General features: G+C 36.9%; 1 protein-coding gene across 5 annotated transcripts; it reads right to left on the minus strand.

Moving 5' to 3' along the window:
- Positions 1 to 829: 829 nt before the first annotated feature.
- hyal2b (hyaluronidase 2b) lies at positions 830 to 16,177 on the minus strand. Of its 5 annotated transcripts, XM_067396432.1 has the most exons (5): positions 12,917 to 13,986; positions 12,705 to 12,760; positions 9,736 to 10,726; positions 6,362 to 6,451; positions 830 to 3,583 (listed from the first exon to the last, which is right to left on the minus strand). In XM_067396432.1, exons 2-5 carry the CDS (start codon positions 12,731 to 12,733, stop codon positions 3,197 to 3,199), a joined length of 1,497 nt encoding a protein of 498 aa, XP_067252533.1. In that variant the 5' UTR covers positions 12,734 to 12,760; positions 12,917 to 13,986; the 3' UTR covers positions 830 to 3,196. The 5 variants fall into 5 exon arrangements, with proteins under 5 accessions (XP_067252533.1, XP_067252536.1, XP_067252532.1 ...); XM_067396435.1 differs by lacking the exons at positions 12,705 to 12,760; positions 12,917 to 13,986 and adding an exon at positions 14,034 to 15,674; XM_067396431.1 differs by lacking the exons at positions 12,705 to 12,760; positions 12,917 to 13,986 and adding an exon at positions 12,427 to 12,588.
- Between the last annotated feature and the right edge of the window lie 819 nt (positions 16,178 to 16,996).

Below are 16,996 nucleotides of genomic sequence, written 5' to 3' on the forward strand. Positions count from 1 at the left end.
AGTAAGGATGAGGGCAAAACGGTCAGTGTTGGGGAAAGTTACTTTTAAAAGAAATGCATTACAATATTGCGATACTCCCTAAAAAAGTAACTAATTGCGTCACATGATTACTTTTTATGTAAAGTAATGTGTTACATTTCATTTTGCACTACTTTTTCTCCCCTGGGATGTGTGCTTGCTTGTTTGTTTTTTAATAACAAAAAAAATTATATTTTTGGCAAATGTAAAGGCTCTCTATAGGATTAAATTCCCGCCAGAAATATTGCAGTTACGGATCAAAATATAATAAGCATGAATCGATTAAAAAAATTAAAAGCGCATTTAAAAAAATAAGCATGAATCAAAACTTTAAACACATTAAAAATTATATTGCACAAATCTTAAACTTGTGTTTATGTGTTCTTAAAAGTTGTTTTCCTTGGTTTTATTACTCTGTGCTCTCCTACATTTACATATGCTGTTTTTCTCTTTCTCTTTTCCAATTGTTGCAGCTTGAGTTTCATGTAAATTAGGGCAGGAATTTAATCCCATAGCTCTCTCACACCAAAAGTGAAATGAATAGGGCTTCAGTCTGAAGGAAATGCAAATTCACGCCTGTACAGTAGAGGGCGCAACTCAAACAACAGCTGTGCTGCCATTCTGGAATACAGAAGAGTAGGAAAGAGGAGAAGAAAGTTCAACAAAGTTCAAACGTGATGTTTATATAAAGTCATTTTGTGTGGTGGAATTGGATCATTGAAGGTCAGCAGCAAAGACATTGACAAAAACAAGTTTTACAATATTTGTGTAATTTAACATTTAATTATTGCATGCTTGTGAAATATTCTGAGTTTGCATTTCACTGGGTTTATTCACTGAGAAATACTTAATCTGTTATTGTGCAAGTGATATGAATAAATGCAGGCTTACATTTAGTCTAGAACTACAATAAGCCTCAAGTTTAAACAGCGCCTCTGCGATTGACTCATGATTTCTGTCAACATGGGGACAGGAGAGGTGCAACTCAATAAACAGGAAATCAAAGTATATTGCGTAAAAGTAACTCATATATTTTGTAAATGTAAAAGAAATGTGTTACTTTACTAGTTACTTGAAAAAAGTAATCTGATTACATAACACTGAATATGACATTTGCAAATCTCATAACCTTCCATTGCTCCCAATTTCCACATTCTAAAATTTTAGTTTAAAATGAAACAAATCCCATGTTTTCAGCATGGTTTCAGACTTTCTGGACTTACTTTCCAAAAGTAAATGACAAATTCAAGCTTTTAAATATAATATTTATTGTAAAAATATAAAATGAACACTTTTAGGGTTTTTCACTTGACTCGCCAAACAATCTAGACAGCACAAGCAGAATTTGGTATCAAAATTTGGTAATTTTGGTATGAAAAATAAAAATGAATACAAATACAAATACATTTTAAGTTTAATTCCGCACTTGTTTCAGTGAGGTTCCTTTTTAATTAACACAATGAAGTAAAGGGATTGTTCACCCAAAAATTAAAATTCTGTCAATATTTACAAAAACAAAAAGCAAGTCAATCAGGTTTGAAAATAAAACAACAGTGAATAATGTCAGAATTTAAATTTTTGGGATGAACTATGACTTTTTAAAGGCACTACAACAAACAAACAAACAAAACAACAGAAAAAAACAAAAGAAACAGATCTACAGTTTTATGGTCGTTTTGCTGTGAGGAAAAAAAATCATGCTAAACATACACAAATAAAACCTTTCTAATTTTTCCCACACAAATAAAGAACAGAAATGCAAAGTTCAGCAATTAAGGGGGGAAATCCGGTCTCAAAATAGTTTTGTGCAACCTAGACAGGAAAATAAAAGGCATCTGATGCTGCTGTGAACCACAGTATGCTGGATTTGACATTTACATTCATGTTTTTGGCAGATTTAAAAAAAAAAAATCCCTCACTATCCAGCAGTGGTCTAAGAAAAACCTGTTGAGAACATGTCCAAGGTCATATTTCACCCCAAATCAAAATAAAATAAATGACAAAAACTTGTTTTGCATAAATTAAACCTATTTTGTAGGACCAACATGTTCTGTGACATTATTTTCATGACAATTAAGCACATTCGCATTACTGTAATGCAAAAGAAAAATTCTAATCTTTTTATTAATGTAAAAATTTATTGTAAATTTAAAATTATGAATTTAATATTAGTAATTTATAGAATAATATGTAATAAATTGTAATTTTATACCTCATGTTAGTATTTGTTGTATTGCCTTTATTCTATTATGGTTGAAGTTAAAAAACATGACTTTCTATTTACTGTAATAAAACTAATGCAATACTATAATGAGAATCACATTGAGAATAAAATGACGTCTGAACACAAGAATTTCTGGGAGTAAAATGCACAATTTTACTCAAACAGGTTTAATTTTCCCTAGGCAAATATAATATATCCATTTTCTTTTAATTTTGGAGTGAAATGTGACAAAAAACAGGTTTCATGACATTCAGTCCAAATGAGGTTTTAATGAGGCAGCAGCGTTGCAAGTAACTACATTTGTCCCTTTTAAGGAGCTGGTCATGTGATGCACAACAGAAATAAGGTCACCACTGGTTTTGTGCAGGTATAAAGAAGGCAAAGAAGTAAACTGTCTTGAATGACAGCTGTACAGAGCCCAGCACGTGACATGCAGACAAACAAGGGAACAAATTATTTCAACCTGGCCACGATTTAGTAAAACGAGGGAGCAAATTATTATATTGTGCACATGATTTACTTAAAACAAGGGATATTAGTTTAGTAATTAGTAAGTTAATTGTTAATTTGTGGCCACTATATACATATTTTTTTCTCGCGTGTCATGTGCGGGGCTCCATACAACTGAAAACACCACATCAATTATTTATTTTTTTTATAAAAACAAGATAAGACTTTCACACACAAACATCATGTCTAGCTAAAAAAACCTCCCACTTAATTCCACCTGCCGCAGTTCAGCCTCCCATGCAGCAGGGGGCGATCTACTTGAACAGAACCACACTGAGCCGTCACTGTGCTGCACTTTTAGTCCACAGAGTAAGCTTGCGTTTTCAACTGCTCCATTCGTGTCTTCTTTCGAATTCTAGCGAACAAAGGGCCTTCCTGCCGCAGACGTCGTGCATCTCTTGAAGAGAAGGTCCAGCGAATCTTCCTCAAATCGATTCTAACTCCTCAGTGTAGGAACCCCATCAAGAAGAGCGGTAACAGCATAACTTGCAAAAAGGTGGTCCAGACCACCGTCGCACTGTTCCCGGCCTCACTTCGACTACAGTCGTCGCCGACGTAGCCGTTGTAGCACTGACACTGGAACTCGTCCCGTAAGCGGCTCAGTTCTTCCTCTCCCATCTTGCCCAAAGCCTTAAGTGTGTTTCCTTGGCGCTCTATGCTGTGGGTGTTCGGACTGAGATGCAGGTACGTGTCCGTGTCAGGGTTTTTGCGAAGGCAGCGACCGCGGAATCCACAGAGGTTTCTGCTGCACTGTTCGGCGGCTGACGTCACGTTAAGCAGGTAACGACCCAACGGCCCTCGCAGGTATTCGTTAAGATTGGAACAAGTCGCCTGGAAGATGCAAGAGGAGAAATCAATTACAACTTTCTTTACTAGGTTGTAAATTAGACCAATATCTATTGCAATCACTAACTGCTTAGACAATAAATCGGCTAATTTTTTTATATTTTTAGGCATAATAAATGAAAAAACTGATAGCCTATAATGTAACTTCATGGAATGAAGTCATTTTAAGTGACCCAATAAAGTAGACTCAAAGTGAATTTTATATGGCTCCCTAACATGATTCAGGCACTCAATTAAATTTCATATACTTCAATGTCACCCAACTTAATTATAAGGCTGTACTAGCTGGTTAAACTTTAGCACACATTAGCATATTAAATGCTCCTTCAGCAAAGTAGTGATAAAATACTCCACAATGGTAGCCCAGTGTAATTTAAATTGTTCTAATAATTCCAACATAATTGAACATTAAACACTATTACACACTATCAAGTCTCTCCCTTTTCTCATCTTGCTCAAAAATACATAAAATAACACTTAATTTGAACATTTTGTCTCTCTTGATTGAGTCACATCATGCAAAGCATGCTGGAAACGAACACGCCCCGCCCAGTTTCAGTTAATGCAACACAAATCATTCATGTAATCCCAACACGAACAGAATAAGTAAACTTCAATTTTACATATATTTAAGTGGATTGAATTGAATTAAATTAAGTTAGGACAAAATGTATAGAAATTGTGTTGCTTTAGCTCATTTTAATCAAGCAATTTGAAGCAGCAGCAAAAATCCTTTTTTTCAGTGAATACATGGCTAATATTTAAAAACGCCACTTTTCCATAAAATGTAAACCAATAAGAGCATTAAACGCCTGACAAATGAGGAAGAAACAATGTAATAAATACAGTTTTTCTCAAGCTATAGTGGTGTGAATAAATTAAAAATAAACAAAAAAATAAAATTATTATTATTAATTTTTGGCGTTTTATTATGATTTAGTTACTAGACAGGAAGTGAAGTGGGAGAGAGAGAGGGGGACGGGATCGGGAAAGGACCGCGAGCCGGGACTCGAACTCCGGTCGCTCAAAGTGCATTGGCGCTACATGTCGGCGTGCTGCCCATGAGGCAATCGGTGCCGGCAAACAATAAAATAAATTTTAGTTTAAGTTATTAAATTTGTGTTTTTAAAGATTCACTTAAAGTGAGCAATAGATGACAGCAAAGGTCATTTAAAAGTAAAAATAGGGGAAATGAGTATACATAATTGCGATACATAAAAACCAACGCATCATAATAACATAATACTGTTCGATAATCGATACGGTATCAATATATTATGCATCCCTAAATAAACCCCACTAAATCATACAAGACCCATCCACCAATGGTGATAATTGACTCATTGTAGGCCTACATGATCCCTTACTTATAATTTTCACCCTGCTTTTAATAGGTTGTTTGCACATGATGTCACAGCAGCAGCGCGAATGAGTCTGGAGGGCAGGGAGTGATGTTTCTATATAGGAATCCTATCAAAAACTCAAAATTCGCATGTTTTGCGTCGTTTATGGTTGCTCAAATCGATAAAATCGAGAACCCAGAAGGTATTTATATCGTTTACATAACTTATACCGTTTTTTATAACTTATTTAGCCTTTTATAGCGTTTTGCGTCTGCTGATACTTAAATGAATATGGATACCTACTTACCTTTTTGACTTGGTTAAATATTCACATTCTTCATGCTATTGTTTGCAGGGAGGAGAAGATATTTTATCCTATTTAATTATAATTTGGTATTTTCACTTCAGTTTTGTAGTATTCTGTTCATAATGTTGATCTGGTTACCATGAGAACAGTTTCACGCGCTGCTGCTTCAGCCATCGTATGGTAGAAAATGTCCAAATAAAAAAATATGTTCAACAAGCTGACAGAAGTCGATCTATTTATTTATAAGCGTGTAAATGTAACTAGTTTAAATGTTGTTTTTGTAAATATTCACTTTCCCATATGACCACGGAGGAGAATCGGATGGTCACGTTCAGGACACAGACACGCTGTATTTTTGTATTTATTTCAACAAATGACAACCAAAATCAAACCCACAGAAGCTCGTGAACAGTTTTGAAGTGGCTATGTGCATGTTATAATCATTCACAAGCCGAGTGATCATACTCTAAAACATAATGTTAATTATTACAGAAACCAAATACAAAACTCAGCAAAGTATGTGATTATTTTGAGTGAAAGGCAGTGGGTTTATTTAGTGACATTACTACATTTGCTAGTCGTCTTCCCTCACCTTCTCAACCAAATTGTATTACCGGCCTTTTTTTTTTTTCCACGAACGATATCATGAGTATCTATTACAATTCTCAATTCAGCATAAATGACCTACAATGGCGACATTTTTCACAATTACGACAGAAAATCAAAAATACTACCCTAACTTCACTAGTAGAAAGGCAGCGCGATATAAACAAACCCATACTAAAACTGAACACAGCATGACGGCAGCTTCACATCCTCTATATCTGTCTCCTTGATGGCAGGAAAGTCTTTTAATTCAGCGGAAAAGTCACTCCTGTTCATAGCATAAGGATCGCGTCCAACATATGTTGTGATTTTCTGTTTATACCTTTCTAAACCAGCAAAGAAAGGACTTTTCTCCATCTCTTCCATTCTAATTTTCACTGCTTGCCCTCCATCGGAATCTCGTGCGTCACCAGAACCACGTGATTGCAAACAACCTATTATCATCATCATCAGTCGATCCCTAAAGTCCATTTATGTGATAATGTTGAGTTGCATGACCAAACTTACATGACTGCTAGCATAGTTGGAGTCGCCCCAGAGGATCACGCCCGCTACACCCAACGCCACACTCTCACCGATAGTCGACACCAGATCCATCTGCCAGAAGAGAAGACAGAAAGAAATCAGTTCATCTGGATGCAAACATTATGATGTGATCAGGAAACAAAACACATGTTTTAGATAACACTTCATGCGTCACTGAACGTGAGGCTTTCAGAAATGGGAAAAGACTTTACGGTCTTACAAATAAATCGCATCAGCAAACTAAACTCCAAACACTGAGGCTCTTGTGAGTGTTTGTGAATAGTTTGTCTGTGTGCGTATTTGTTAATCGTTCTGCCATTTGTATATTTGTAACAAGTGACATCGGTGATGAACGACAAAGACTTTATTCTTCCCTTTCTTGACCACACACTTCGTCTTCATCCTTTCATTACATCACTGACAATCACTCGTTCACTTATTGGCTTTTGTTGAAATACTTCAGCTCTCGTTCCACGGACACTGACGCCATTCCCTGTGACAATCCAAACTCTTGATAAAAATGAATGAATGAGAGATAGACATAATGTGTCACAAAAAGTAGTTTCATTTCAAGAGAGGTTTTACAATTATAACATGGATCGTACAAATTTATATTAATATTTAATTATTATTATAATTAATTCTTATAAAATTATTATTTAGAACAAAATTATATTTATTTTAAAATAAATCAAATTATAAAGAAAATAAAAATGAATAATAATACTTATAGTAAATGTTGAATTAATTATAAAGTATTATACTATAAAATAAATATGATTTTAATAGTATTAATAAAAATAAAAATAATGATTATTAATATTATTAATTATAAAAATGCCAATTATTAACTATAATAGATTTTTAAAAATAATCAATATTAACAACATTAATTTAATTATAATAATACTTCTAAAAATGATAATTATTAATTTATAATTTATTTAAAAACAAATCAAGTTCTAACAAGGATATTAAATATTGGTAGTATTAATATATATTATTATTACTGAATATAACATTCTAATTAATTATAATGTAAGTATTTATTAAATAAAATGCTAATTAACTATAATGGAAGATATCAACATATCAGTTGAGACTGAGAGATCATAAAACTTAAAAAACAGAAAAATAACAAGAGTAAAAAAATATTGGTCTTATTCTTCAAATAAAGTGCTCAGTATATAATTAACATTTTACAGTGCTTCAGGTTTGCTGATTCTGTTTACAATTACACTGCCAGAGTTTTCATTTAAGTAATTAAACAAAATATGTCCTTGTGTTGAGGCGATTTGTTGAACTTGCAGCGCCGTAAAACATATTCGGTTTCATTTGCGTTGTATAATTAGTGTGAAGTTTTAACAGCGCAGTTTATTCACCTGAAAAATTCCTGTCTTACATAAGGCTGTTATAAATTCACCAAGTCATGTGACGAGTTAACACTAAAATGTCTCAAAAAAATGTTTTCCACAAAGAGTTTGTTATAGCTAAAGCGTGGCGTTTCTCTCAGAGACATGCTGTAAAAGTGGTTTGGCTTGTATTTTTATACCTGGCAGCGCTCAGACTCTCTTCACACACACGTCTGACAAACCCCAAACGCTACCAGAGGCCAAACCCCAGTCATTCCCTTACAAACACAAACACTCGCTCACACACAGCCAATCTGTTAGACAAAATACAAATAACACACCACACTGAAACACCATGTGATCTTCTGTCTCCAGACAGACCAGAATTACTCTAGATTTCAAGGACAGTTTTACTGTGTGGCGGACCAGATGAGTCATGTGACCTGCTGTCTGTCTGTACAGCCAGTTCTGCCAACTAGGCATGATATGATTAATCAAGCACTGAAGTTGATGTTATGAGGCATTCGCACCAAGACTGCTAATTCACTAAAATAAGTTTCAATATTTTTTGTCGTTTGAAATATTTAATTTAAACATCATCATACAGCAGATTCAGTAAACCTCAGGGCCTCACGTGTCATCTGAGCTGCTGATGGCATTGTGGTATTTATTCTACAGACTCGATGAGGAACACAGATGAGTCTTTGTCTCCAGAAAGCTGAGAAGATTCTGCATGTGTGCAAGCTATATTTAGGACAAGCTGTGACATATATCAGCATGCTTAAATTCTCTGCACCTACATCCCATTGGCAACGTTGCTCATCGCCAAGAAAAACACACCATGACACTGCAGTCCTGAAATATGAACATCTCAACAGCTGAACTCCCTTCAAAAGGCCAACAGACCATCACAAAGATCTGTTCAGCTGTTCACATGTACCTCAAGTTTGGCATTAAATGGGTTTTTGCTTCTGCAGGAACTGCCTCAAATAAAATTTTGGTGCAGCTCTACAAAGATTGACCTCAGGCTACTTCAGGGGAAGAACCTAGAATAACTGATTTCCCTTTGGATTAAAATGTCAACTAAATGACTATTCATTAGATTGCATGAGGGATTTTAGTTGGGATGCACAATATATCGGTACCAAATCAGCCAATATTAGAAATTCTTTATTTGGATATGTAATTGTTCTTCCTCTATTTTTACATTTATATTACCTTTGCCCTCATCTAGCACTCACATAAAGTTAATATACTTAAATATATACTTAAATATGTGACCGTGGACCACAAAACCTGTCATAAGGGTCAATTGTTTTGAAATTGAGGTTTATACATCATCTGAAAGCTTTCCATTGATGTATGGTTTGTTTAGGATAGGACAATATTTAGCCGAGATACAACCATTTGAAAATCTGCAATCTGAGGGTGCAAAAATATCAAAATATTGAGAAAATAGCCTTTAAAGTTGTCCAAATGAAGTCCTTTGCAATACATATCCACTCACAAAAATGAATTATATATTTACGGTAGGAAATTTTTCATAGAACATTATCTTTGCTTACTATCCTAATGATTTTTAGCATAAACAAAAATCAATAATTTTGACCCATACAATGTATTGGCTATTGCTACAAATATACCAATGTGACTTAAGACTGGTTTTGTGGTCCAGGGTCACATATATGCTTTAAGTATATACTTACTTATAAGCTTAAAATACTTCAAATTAATAATACTGTAAAACTTTCAATGGGCATATGATGAGGTAATCTAAATGTAAAAACAGAGAAAATGAACATGAGCAACAATTAAATGTCCAATTTCAGCCAACACCAATAAAATAAAATAAAAAAAAACTAATATGATACCAAAATGTTGTGCCAGGACTACTTATGGTGCAGGTCAACCCATCCCACAGTGGTCCAGTATGAACACTCCTTAAGAAAATCAAACTCTTCCACACCAAGACAAACGTAAGCATCACCCTTACAGAAATCTCACCTCTGTCAGCAGCGGGAGTTCAGGAGAGTTGCCGTTAGAAGTTGGAGTACTGCTTAGGTAAGTGGGCCGTGTGTAGACAAACACAGGTCTGGCTGACCCGTTCCCAACAGACGCCAACCTCATGCCCTCCTTGACCCGGTTCCGTACGAACTGCCGCCCAGACGGTTTGTCCTTCAGCGCTTTTCCCATGTATATGGAAGGAAACAAAGCCGTACTCTCCGTCCACAGCCACTTCAACTGGTCATTCCTGGTCACCTCTACATCCGGACAGCGTCCTGTGTAGTTCTGGTTATTTTGGTAATTGTGGTTGTAACAGTCAGGAAAGAGGTAGAACCCCCAAAGCTGCTGGGGCCGTAAGCTCTTGGCCAATCGGAGAGTCTCCAACATGAACTTCTGTGCAGAGAGCTCAAACTCTTGCTGGGCCACTTTGGCCACCTGATCCTGAGGCCAAGTTGGGTTTTTCTCAGCGACTCTCCGTCGCGAACGCTCGCGGTAAATGTCTTTAGGGCCCCAGTTGCGTATCCAGAGGGGCCGCCACTCTTCCCAGTCGATAACAGCAAGACCTTTGGCTGTCGGGTCCTTGATGTACTTCTTGAGCCCATCCGGCATCTGTTCTAGGTGTTGCATGAGACTGGCGGCCTGCGGTAGGCCTTTATTGACTTCAGTGCCGTCTGCCTCAAAGTATGGGTACGATCCCAAACGGCCATGATAGAAAATGGTGAGGTTTTGCTTTGTGAAACCCTCATTTGGAGATGCCACTATTTGGAACTGATCCAGCTGGAAGTTGACGTCATGTCGAGGTCTACAATCTTCCGTAGGAGCGTTCCAGGCCAACAGCAAAGGCTTACCAGAATACAGTGGCCATCTAGTGTTTTTTAACTGCTGTGCTTTTAAACAGGTCCAAAAGGCCATCAAAAACAATAGTTGCAGCCAGGAGACCCATTCAGGTCGGGTCGTCCCAAAGAGACGCGTGATGTTCCTCATTTCGGACCTAAAAATACACAAAAAAAAAACACAAAAATTATTAAACTACTACATTCTGAATTATGTTCCAATTGTTTTGTTTGTTTCATCGTAACATTATACATGCATTTACGCAAGTAATTAAGCACATTAAAGGGTTAGTTCACCCAAAAATTAAAATAATGCCATTTTTTACTTATGACCTCATGACATTCTACACCCGTAAGACCTTCGTTAATCTTCGGAACACAAATTCAGTCATTTTTGTTGAAATCCGATGGCTCCATGAAGCATCCATAGCCAGCAATGACATTTCCTCTCCCAAGATCCAAACATATTTAAATCAGTTCATGTGAGTACAGTGGTTAAATATTAAATATTATAAAGTGACGAGAATATTTTTTGTGTGCGAAAAATGACTTATTTAGTGATGGCCAATTTTAAAACACTGCTTCATGGAGCTTCGGAGCATTATGAATCAGTGTGTCGAATCAGTGTATCGAAAAAGCGGTTTGGAGCGCCAAAGTCACGTGATTTCAGCAGTTTGGGTTTGACACGCGACCTGAATCATGATTCGATACGCTGATTCATAACGCTCCGAAGCAACATGAAGCAGTGTTTTGAAATCGGCCATCACTAAATAAGTCGTTATTTTGTTTTTTTGGCACACCAAAAATATTCTTGTAGCTTTGTAATATTAATATTGAACCACTGTACTCACATGAACTGATTTAAATATGTTTTTAGTACATTAAAAGGATTAGTTCACTTTCAAATAAAACTTTCCTGATAATTTACTCACCCCCATGTCATCCAAGATGTTCATGTCTTTCTTCTTCAAAAAGAAATTAAGGTTTTTGATGAAAACATTCCAGGATTATTCTCCTTATAGTGGACTTCAATGGCCAAACGGTTGAAGGTCAAAATTACAGTTTCAGTGCAGCTTCAAAGAGCTTTAAATGATACCAGACGAGGAATAAGGGTCTCATCTAGTGGAATAATCAGTCATTTTTGAAAAAAATACAACTGTATATGCTTTATATAAACAAATGATCGCCTTCCAAGTGGTTCCGCACTTTCATATTCTTCAAAAAGCTTACGCTGTATGTCCTACTTCTTCCCTAGACTACTTAAGGAACGAACGCAACGCCAGTTCCATTTTTTCCGTAAGCAGAATAGGGAAGGCATAGGACATACAGCGTAAGCTTTTTGAAGAATACGAACGTGCGGTTTTGGTGGAAGCACTTGGAAGGCGATCATTTGTTTATTTGTTGTTGTTTTTTTTGTGTGTTGGTTTTTTTTTTTTTTTTTTTTTTCGAAAATGACTGATTATTCCACTAGATAAGACCCTTATTCCTAGTCTGGTATCGTTTAAAAACCTTAATTTATTTTCGACTGAAGAAAGAAGGACATGGACATCTTAGATGACATGGGGTTAGTCAATTATCAGGAATATTTTATTTGAAAGTAAACAAATCCTTTAATGGATCTTGAGAGAGGAAATGTCATTGCTGACTATGCAGGCCTCACTGAGCCATTGGATTTAATCAAAAATACCTTAATTTGTGTTCCGAAGATGAACGAAGGTCTTACAGGTGTAGAACAACATGAGGTTGAGTAATAAATGACATTATTTTAATTTTTGGGTGAACTAACCCTTTAAAAAGTTTTGCACACTTTTATCACAACGCAACTTACTATACATGTATAATACACATTTTATCACACCTGTTGCCTGGGAGTCGAACCCATAATCTTGGCTTTGTTAGTGCCATGCTCTACCAGCTGAGCTCAGTTTACTAGAAAGTTTAGAAGGAACTTTCAAAGGAAGGAAATGAGATTTTCTATTAATACAAAAAAACAAAACAAAAAACAAAACCTAAATCACATCCACTACAACCATTAAAATAGTCATGTTTAAGTCACTGTTGCACTATTCTCATTCACATTCATGATGCATGAATGTATAATACGCTAAAATATACATTTTAACTGAACATGTGTACCATCGGAATCGAACCCATGACACTGTCATTGTTAATACGCCGCTCTGGCATTCCAACTAGAAGAAAGGAAATAATAAACAAGTTTGAACGTTCAAACTTTGTTTCAAACATTGTTACAGTGTTGTACGTTACAAAACCACTTGCTCTTTTATTTCTAAGAAGAGTTACACAGTTAAACTAACTGTAATCTATTAGAATGAGGAAACACTGACCTGTATAGATCGGACTGAACCCGTTCAACACACCGGTCCGATCACTCATAAACTACCACGCAGTGTCCGTCCATCCATCCAGCGGATGCCAACACCTCATAACTATAAACTCCCAATCGCTATTTCAATACAAAACAGTCTATTATCATTGTTGCAATGCCTTAAAACGCCTGGTACGCGTTTAGAGAGTATCGCTCATGCCCTGCTGGCTCATCTGATCAGTGATTGAATGTGTGCGGATTTCGGCCCTCAGATTGATGAATATAGTTGTGGGTAGAGGGGTGCGAGTTCGTAAATGACGCAAAAATCGCTATTCTTTAATGTTAAGATCGCGACTACTTAATATAATACGATAGTAATTACAGATAACTTGTTATAAAGTGTCAGAGTCGTTATTTTGCGGTGTTAAACCAGTGGGGTTCACGACAGTGTGCCCTTTGATCCCCCTACATGGCGAGTTGGTTTCGTCTGGATTTCTCCGCTGGGGATGAAGAAGCGTTTCTGCTGAACCGACCGAGCTGAGAGACCTGCAGGAGTCCGGAGCCATTACACACAGATCACATTTCACTCCATAATCATTGCGAAGAATGAGATTTTCTCTTTTTTGCTTTTTATTTCCTTTGCTCTATTTATTATTTGCCCCTTTGTGACATGGCGTAACTACTTTATGAAAAAAGAGTGAATGACTGACTAACAAAAAGACCTGAGGTAACGTTAATATTACTACGTTGTTTTTGAACACGGTACCATGATAGTACCATGGTTTTTTGACATTTATCATGTTAATACAATGTTTTTGATCTTGTATCATGGTAAATATCATGGCACTTTTTCGAATTACATTTCAATAAACGGTGTTAAATTACAATATAGTTTAATACAGAGTTTAATTGGTAAGGCTTAAATTCAAACAGCTTTTTGAAAGAACTAGAATCTTTTAGAGCTTAGACTGAAAACATTAACTTTTTAAACACTACATTAAAACATGCCAAATGACATTGCACAACACAGTAGTGTTGGCGGAACTTGCATTAACCTTTAATAGGCAGGAAGTCAGCTGACTGAAGGGAAGAGCTGTATCCTGTGGCATTGGGAAGCGTCCTGTGTGCCAACTCACCTGAAACTGATGACGTACACACGAATGAACCCACTGAACGGATGGATGCAACAACCTTAGGACCTCGTAATAGCCCTCAGTACTCTGCACTCACACACATTTTGCCATGAGTATCCCACTTGCTCTTTACGGATGCTAATGTCGGTAGTAATCTGGGGTCACTGGCGAGAACAAAAGCTTATTCAGGCTCAAACTATAAATCCCTATAGGACGCCTACAGAATATAAAGGCCTCCCAGAAAGACCTCGTTTCCATGTGTTACAGTGAAGATGGGCGTAATGACAAGTTGCGGTCACTGCTATAGGAGTTCTGAGGTCTGCATTAACAGGAAAACTGGAGGGGGCGGATAGAAGGAAAACCACCCACAGCTGCAGTCCAAAGAGGTCACCTTTGATGTTGCCTCTGAAGGCCAAATGTCACGAAAACACAACAATTGGTATTAAGACAGTTTCAGTACTTCATTGAGAATTAAAAAATATTCACGTACGGGCATTGGCGAGTAGTTTGAGTGCATTTGTCCCTCAGTTGACGAATGTTGTGTGTATGTTTGCTTCTGTCCACAGCAGGAGGTTGGGCGGAATATACCTCAATCCTAAAACATCTTGTACTAATAAAGGACTGTAAGAGCCAACACAGACCCTTACAGCCTCTTATAAACAGAGGGCAGATCTTACAGCTGCGAGCGATTTTCACTGCTAATGTCTAATTACGTGAGGTAAAAAAAAAAAAAAAAACCCTCACCATCTGAATTTGACAGGTGTTTGTTCCTTAATGTTTAAATTTTTTCTCGCATCTTGTGTCATGGCCCCTGCTGTTAGCAACTAAAAATACAAAAAAACTTATTTAGATTAATTTAAATTAAATAAACTGAATATAATTAAATTATATTTTATTAAGTAATCATTCAAAATTACTTAAATTTAAGCTGCAGTCAAAACACAACCAGGGTCTAAATTAAGTTCCAGGTAAAAATTTCCCCTTCAGAAAGTCCCTGCTCATGAGGTAGTACTTTTTTAAAGTTTAGGAAATTTTGAGGGTGGGATTTGGGTGCTGAACATGCTGATTGGTTGACTCCATGCAGCATTTTATTTTAACCACCATTTTTAAAAGTCTGTTGCTGTGCATGAAGTAAGAATTGTTTGCTATTCAAATCAACAATGGAGTTTAAAAAATACGACAGATGGACCGACAACAAGGTTCAGGCTTTATTAAGTTTATATGCAGAGGACGAAATCCAGCGGGAACTGGAAAGTCACGCGCAGTGCTACGTCACTGGACTAATCTTCACAGTACTTTAGACTGTGATGGAAACACAGACTGCAACAGGTCTGAAGGAAAAAAAGTTCATGGGACAAATTGTTCCGGGTCATTTCAGTGTGAATGTGGCTATTGTAAGCAGCCTGAGCATTTTGCCAAACATCTCCTTTTGCGTTCCAGGAAAAAAGGATAATCATATGGAACGACAAGAGGGTGAGTAAAAATGACAGAATTTGGATATTTGTACATATAACATGCTTTTTTCCCCCCATATCCATAATACTATACTGCACTGCATTTATATGTATTTTAAATGTAGATTACTCCAAAAACACAACTTCATTTTTCTTTAGAAAAGATTAAATGAACACTTTCTGTCTTATGTTATATCAAACAAAAGCTCCTACTCACCTCACTGATTGTCTCTCTCCCAGCAGACAGACGTCCTCAGTTGTCTCTCTATATGTAGATGTACACCTGCTTCAGGTCGCTTGTCACTGCGAGTCTCCCTTAAAGCAGCTGTGTATTCAGTTTTGATCTTGGAGAGACCACACCCCTGTACCTCCTACATTCCTGCCCGTCTCTCCCACCCGTTACCAGCCCCGGGCGCCTGGCCAGTCTTTTTATCTTACCGTGATTAAGGATTGGATCTGAGTGGTTTAGATTGATCTCAGATCAGCCCCTGCAGGAGACCCCAGGCAGCCCCTGGTTCTGGTTGCCAAGGTGATCTAGAAGACTCCAAGCAGAATTTAAATTATAAGATGAATAAATCACTGTAAAAGTGAAGAAATGGGAGATGGTGGTAGAGATAGAGGTGAGAATGCTAATTAAAAAGATTTATAACTAAAGAAATAAGTAGTGCTTAAATATAGTTGAATACGGCATTAGCAAAGTCATGGGTATCATTCCCGGGGGGGGGGTGCTAATACTGATTAAAAATATGCATATTCAATACATTTTCGGTCACTTTAGATAAAGGGGGGGGGGGGATACCTCATCGAGATCATATAACAAAGTATAAAAGCAAAAACTTAATGCATCCACACCATTAGGTGTCAGTACATAGTAAGTCCAAAACTACTTAAGAAGAGGAAAAATAGCCACAAAAGTAAGACCTTAAGGTGCAGCCACATTTACTTTTATTCTGCAAATTCAAGGAATCAATGGGACCGGAAAGTTTTGCGAGTGCGAAAGATTTTCCCATGTAGATTCCGCAGTGGGTTGAAGTTTGTCACACGGTTCTGCCAACAGAAAGCTGCTTGGTTTGTGCTTCATACAATTGCAACACTATAATGACAATAGACTTTCTTTGCGCACAAAAATTCACTGAAATTTCGTTAATGTAACTACACATTTACTTTTTAAAACAGATTGTTACAACTAGGGCTGACCGATATATATCGCATGAGATTGTCACGCGCATTTAGTCAGTAAAGCCGGTTCCCTGATTACCGCTAAATCGCCATCACCTTCTTTCAAATGGAGCGGCATTTAATAGACAGAGCCGTAGTTCACTGACAAGCCACGCAATATCTGGCTTATCTGCGATATGAACGCGATATTGCGTGGCTTGTCAGTGAACTACGGCTCTGTCTATTAAATGCCGCTCCATTTGAAAGCAGGTGATGGCGATTTAGCGGTAATCAGGGAACCGGCTTTACTGACTAAATGCGCGTGACAATCGCATGCGATATATCGGTCAGCCC

Source organism: Chanodichthys erythropterus, chromosome 10 (assembly GCF_024489055.1).
Source record: "Chanodichthys erythropterus isolate Z2021 chromosome 10, ASM2448905v1, whole genome shotgun sequence".
In the NCBI taxonomy this organism is placed as follows: Eukaryota; Metazoa; Chordata; class Actinopteri; order Cypriniformes; family Xenocyprididae; genus Chanodichthys; species Chanodichthys erythropterus.

Excerpts from the sequence above, each read along its gene's own strand:
- hyal2b (XM_067396431.1), bottom strand. The coding sequence starts at position 12,473 with ATGGCACTAACAAAGCCAAGATTATGGGTTCGACTCCCAGGCAACAG. Across the intron at positions 10,727-12,426 it reads GTTCGACTCCCAGGCAACAG|GTCCGAAATGAGGAACATCA; the intron begins GTGTGATAAAAT and ends GTGTATTTTTAG. Across the intron at positions 3,584-6,361 it reads CCAACTATGCTAGCAGTCAT|GCGACTTGTTCCAATCTTAA; the intron begins GTAAGTTTGGTC and ends TGCATCTTCCAG.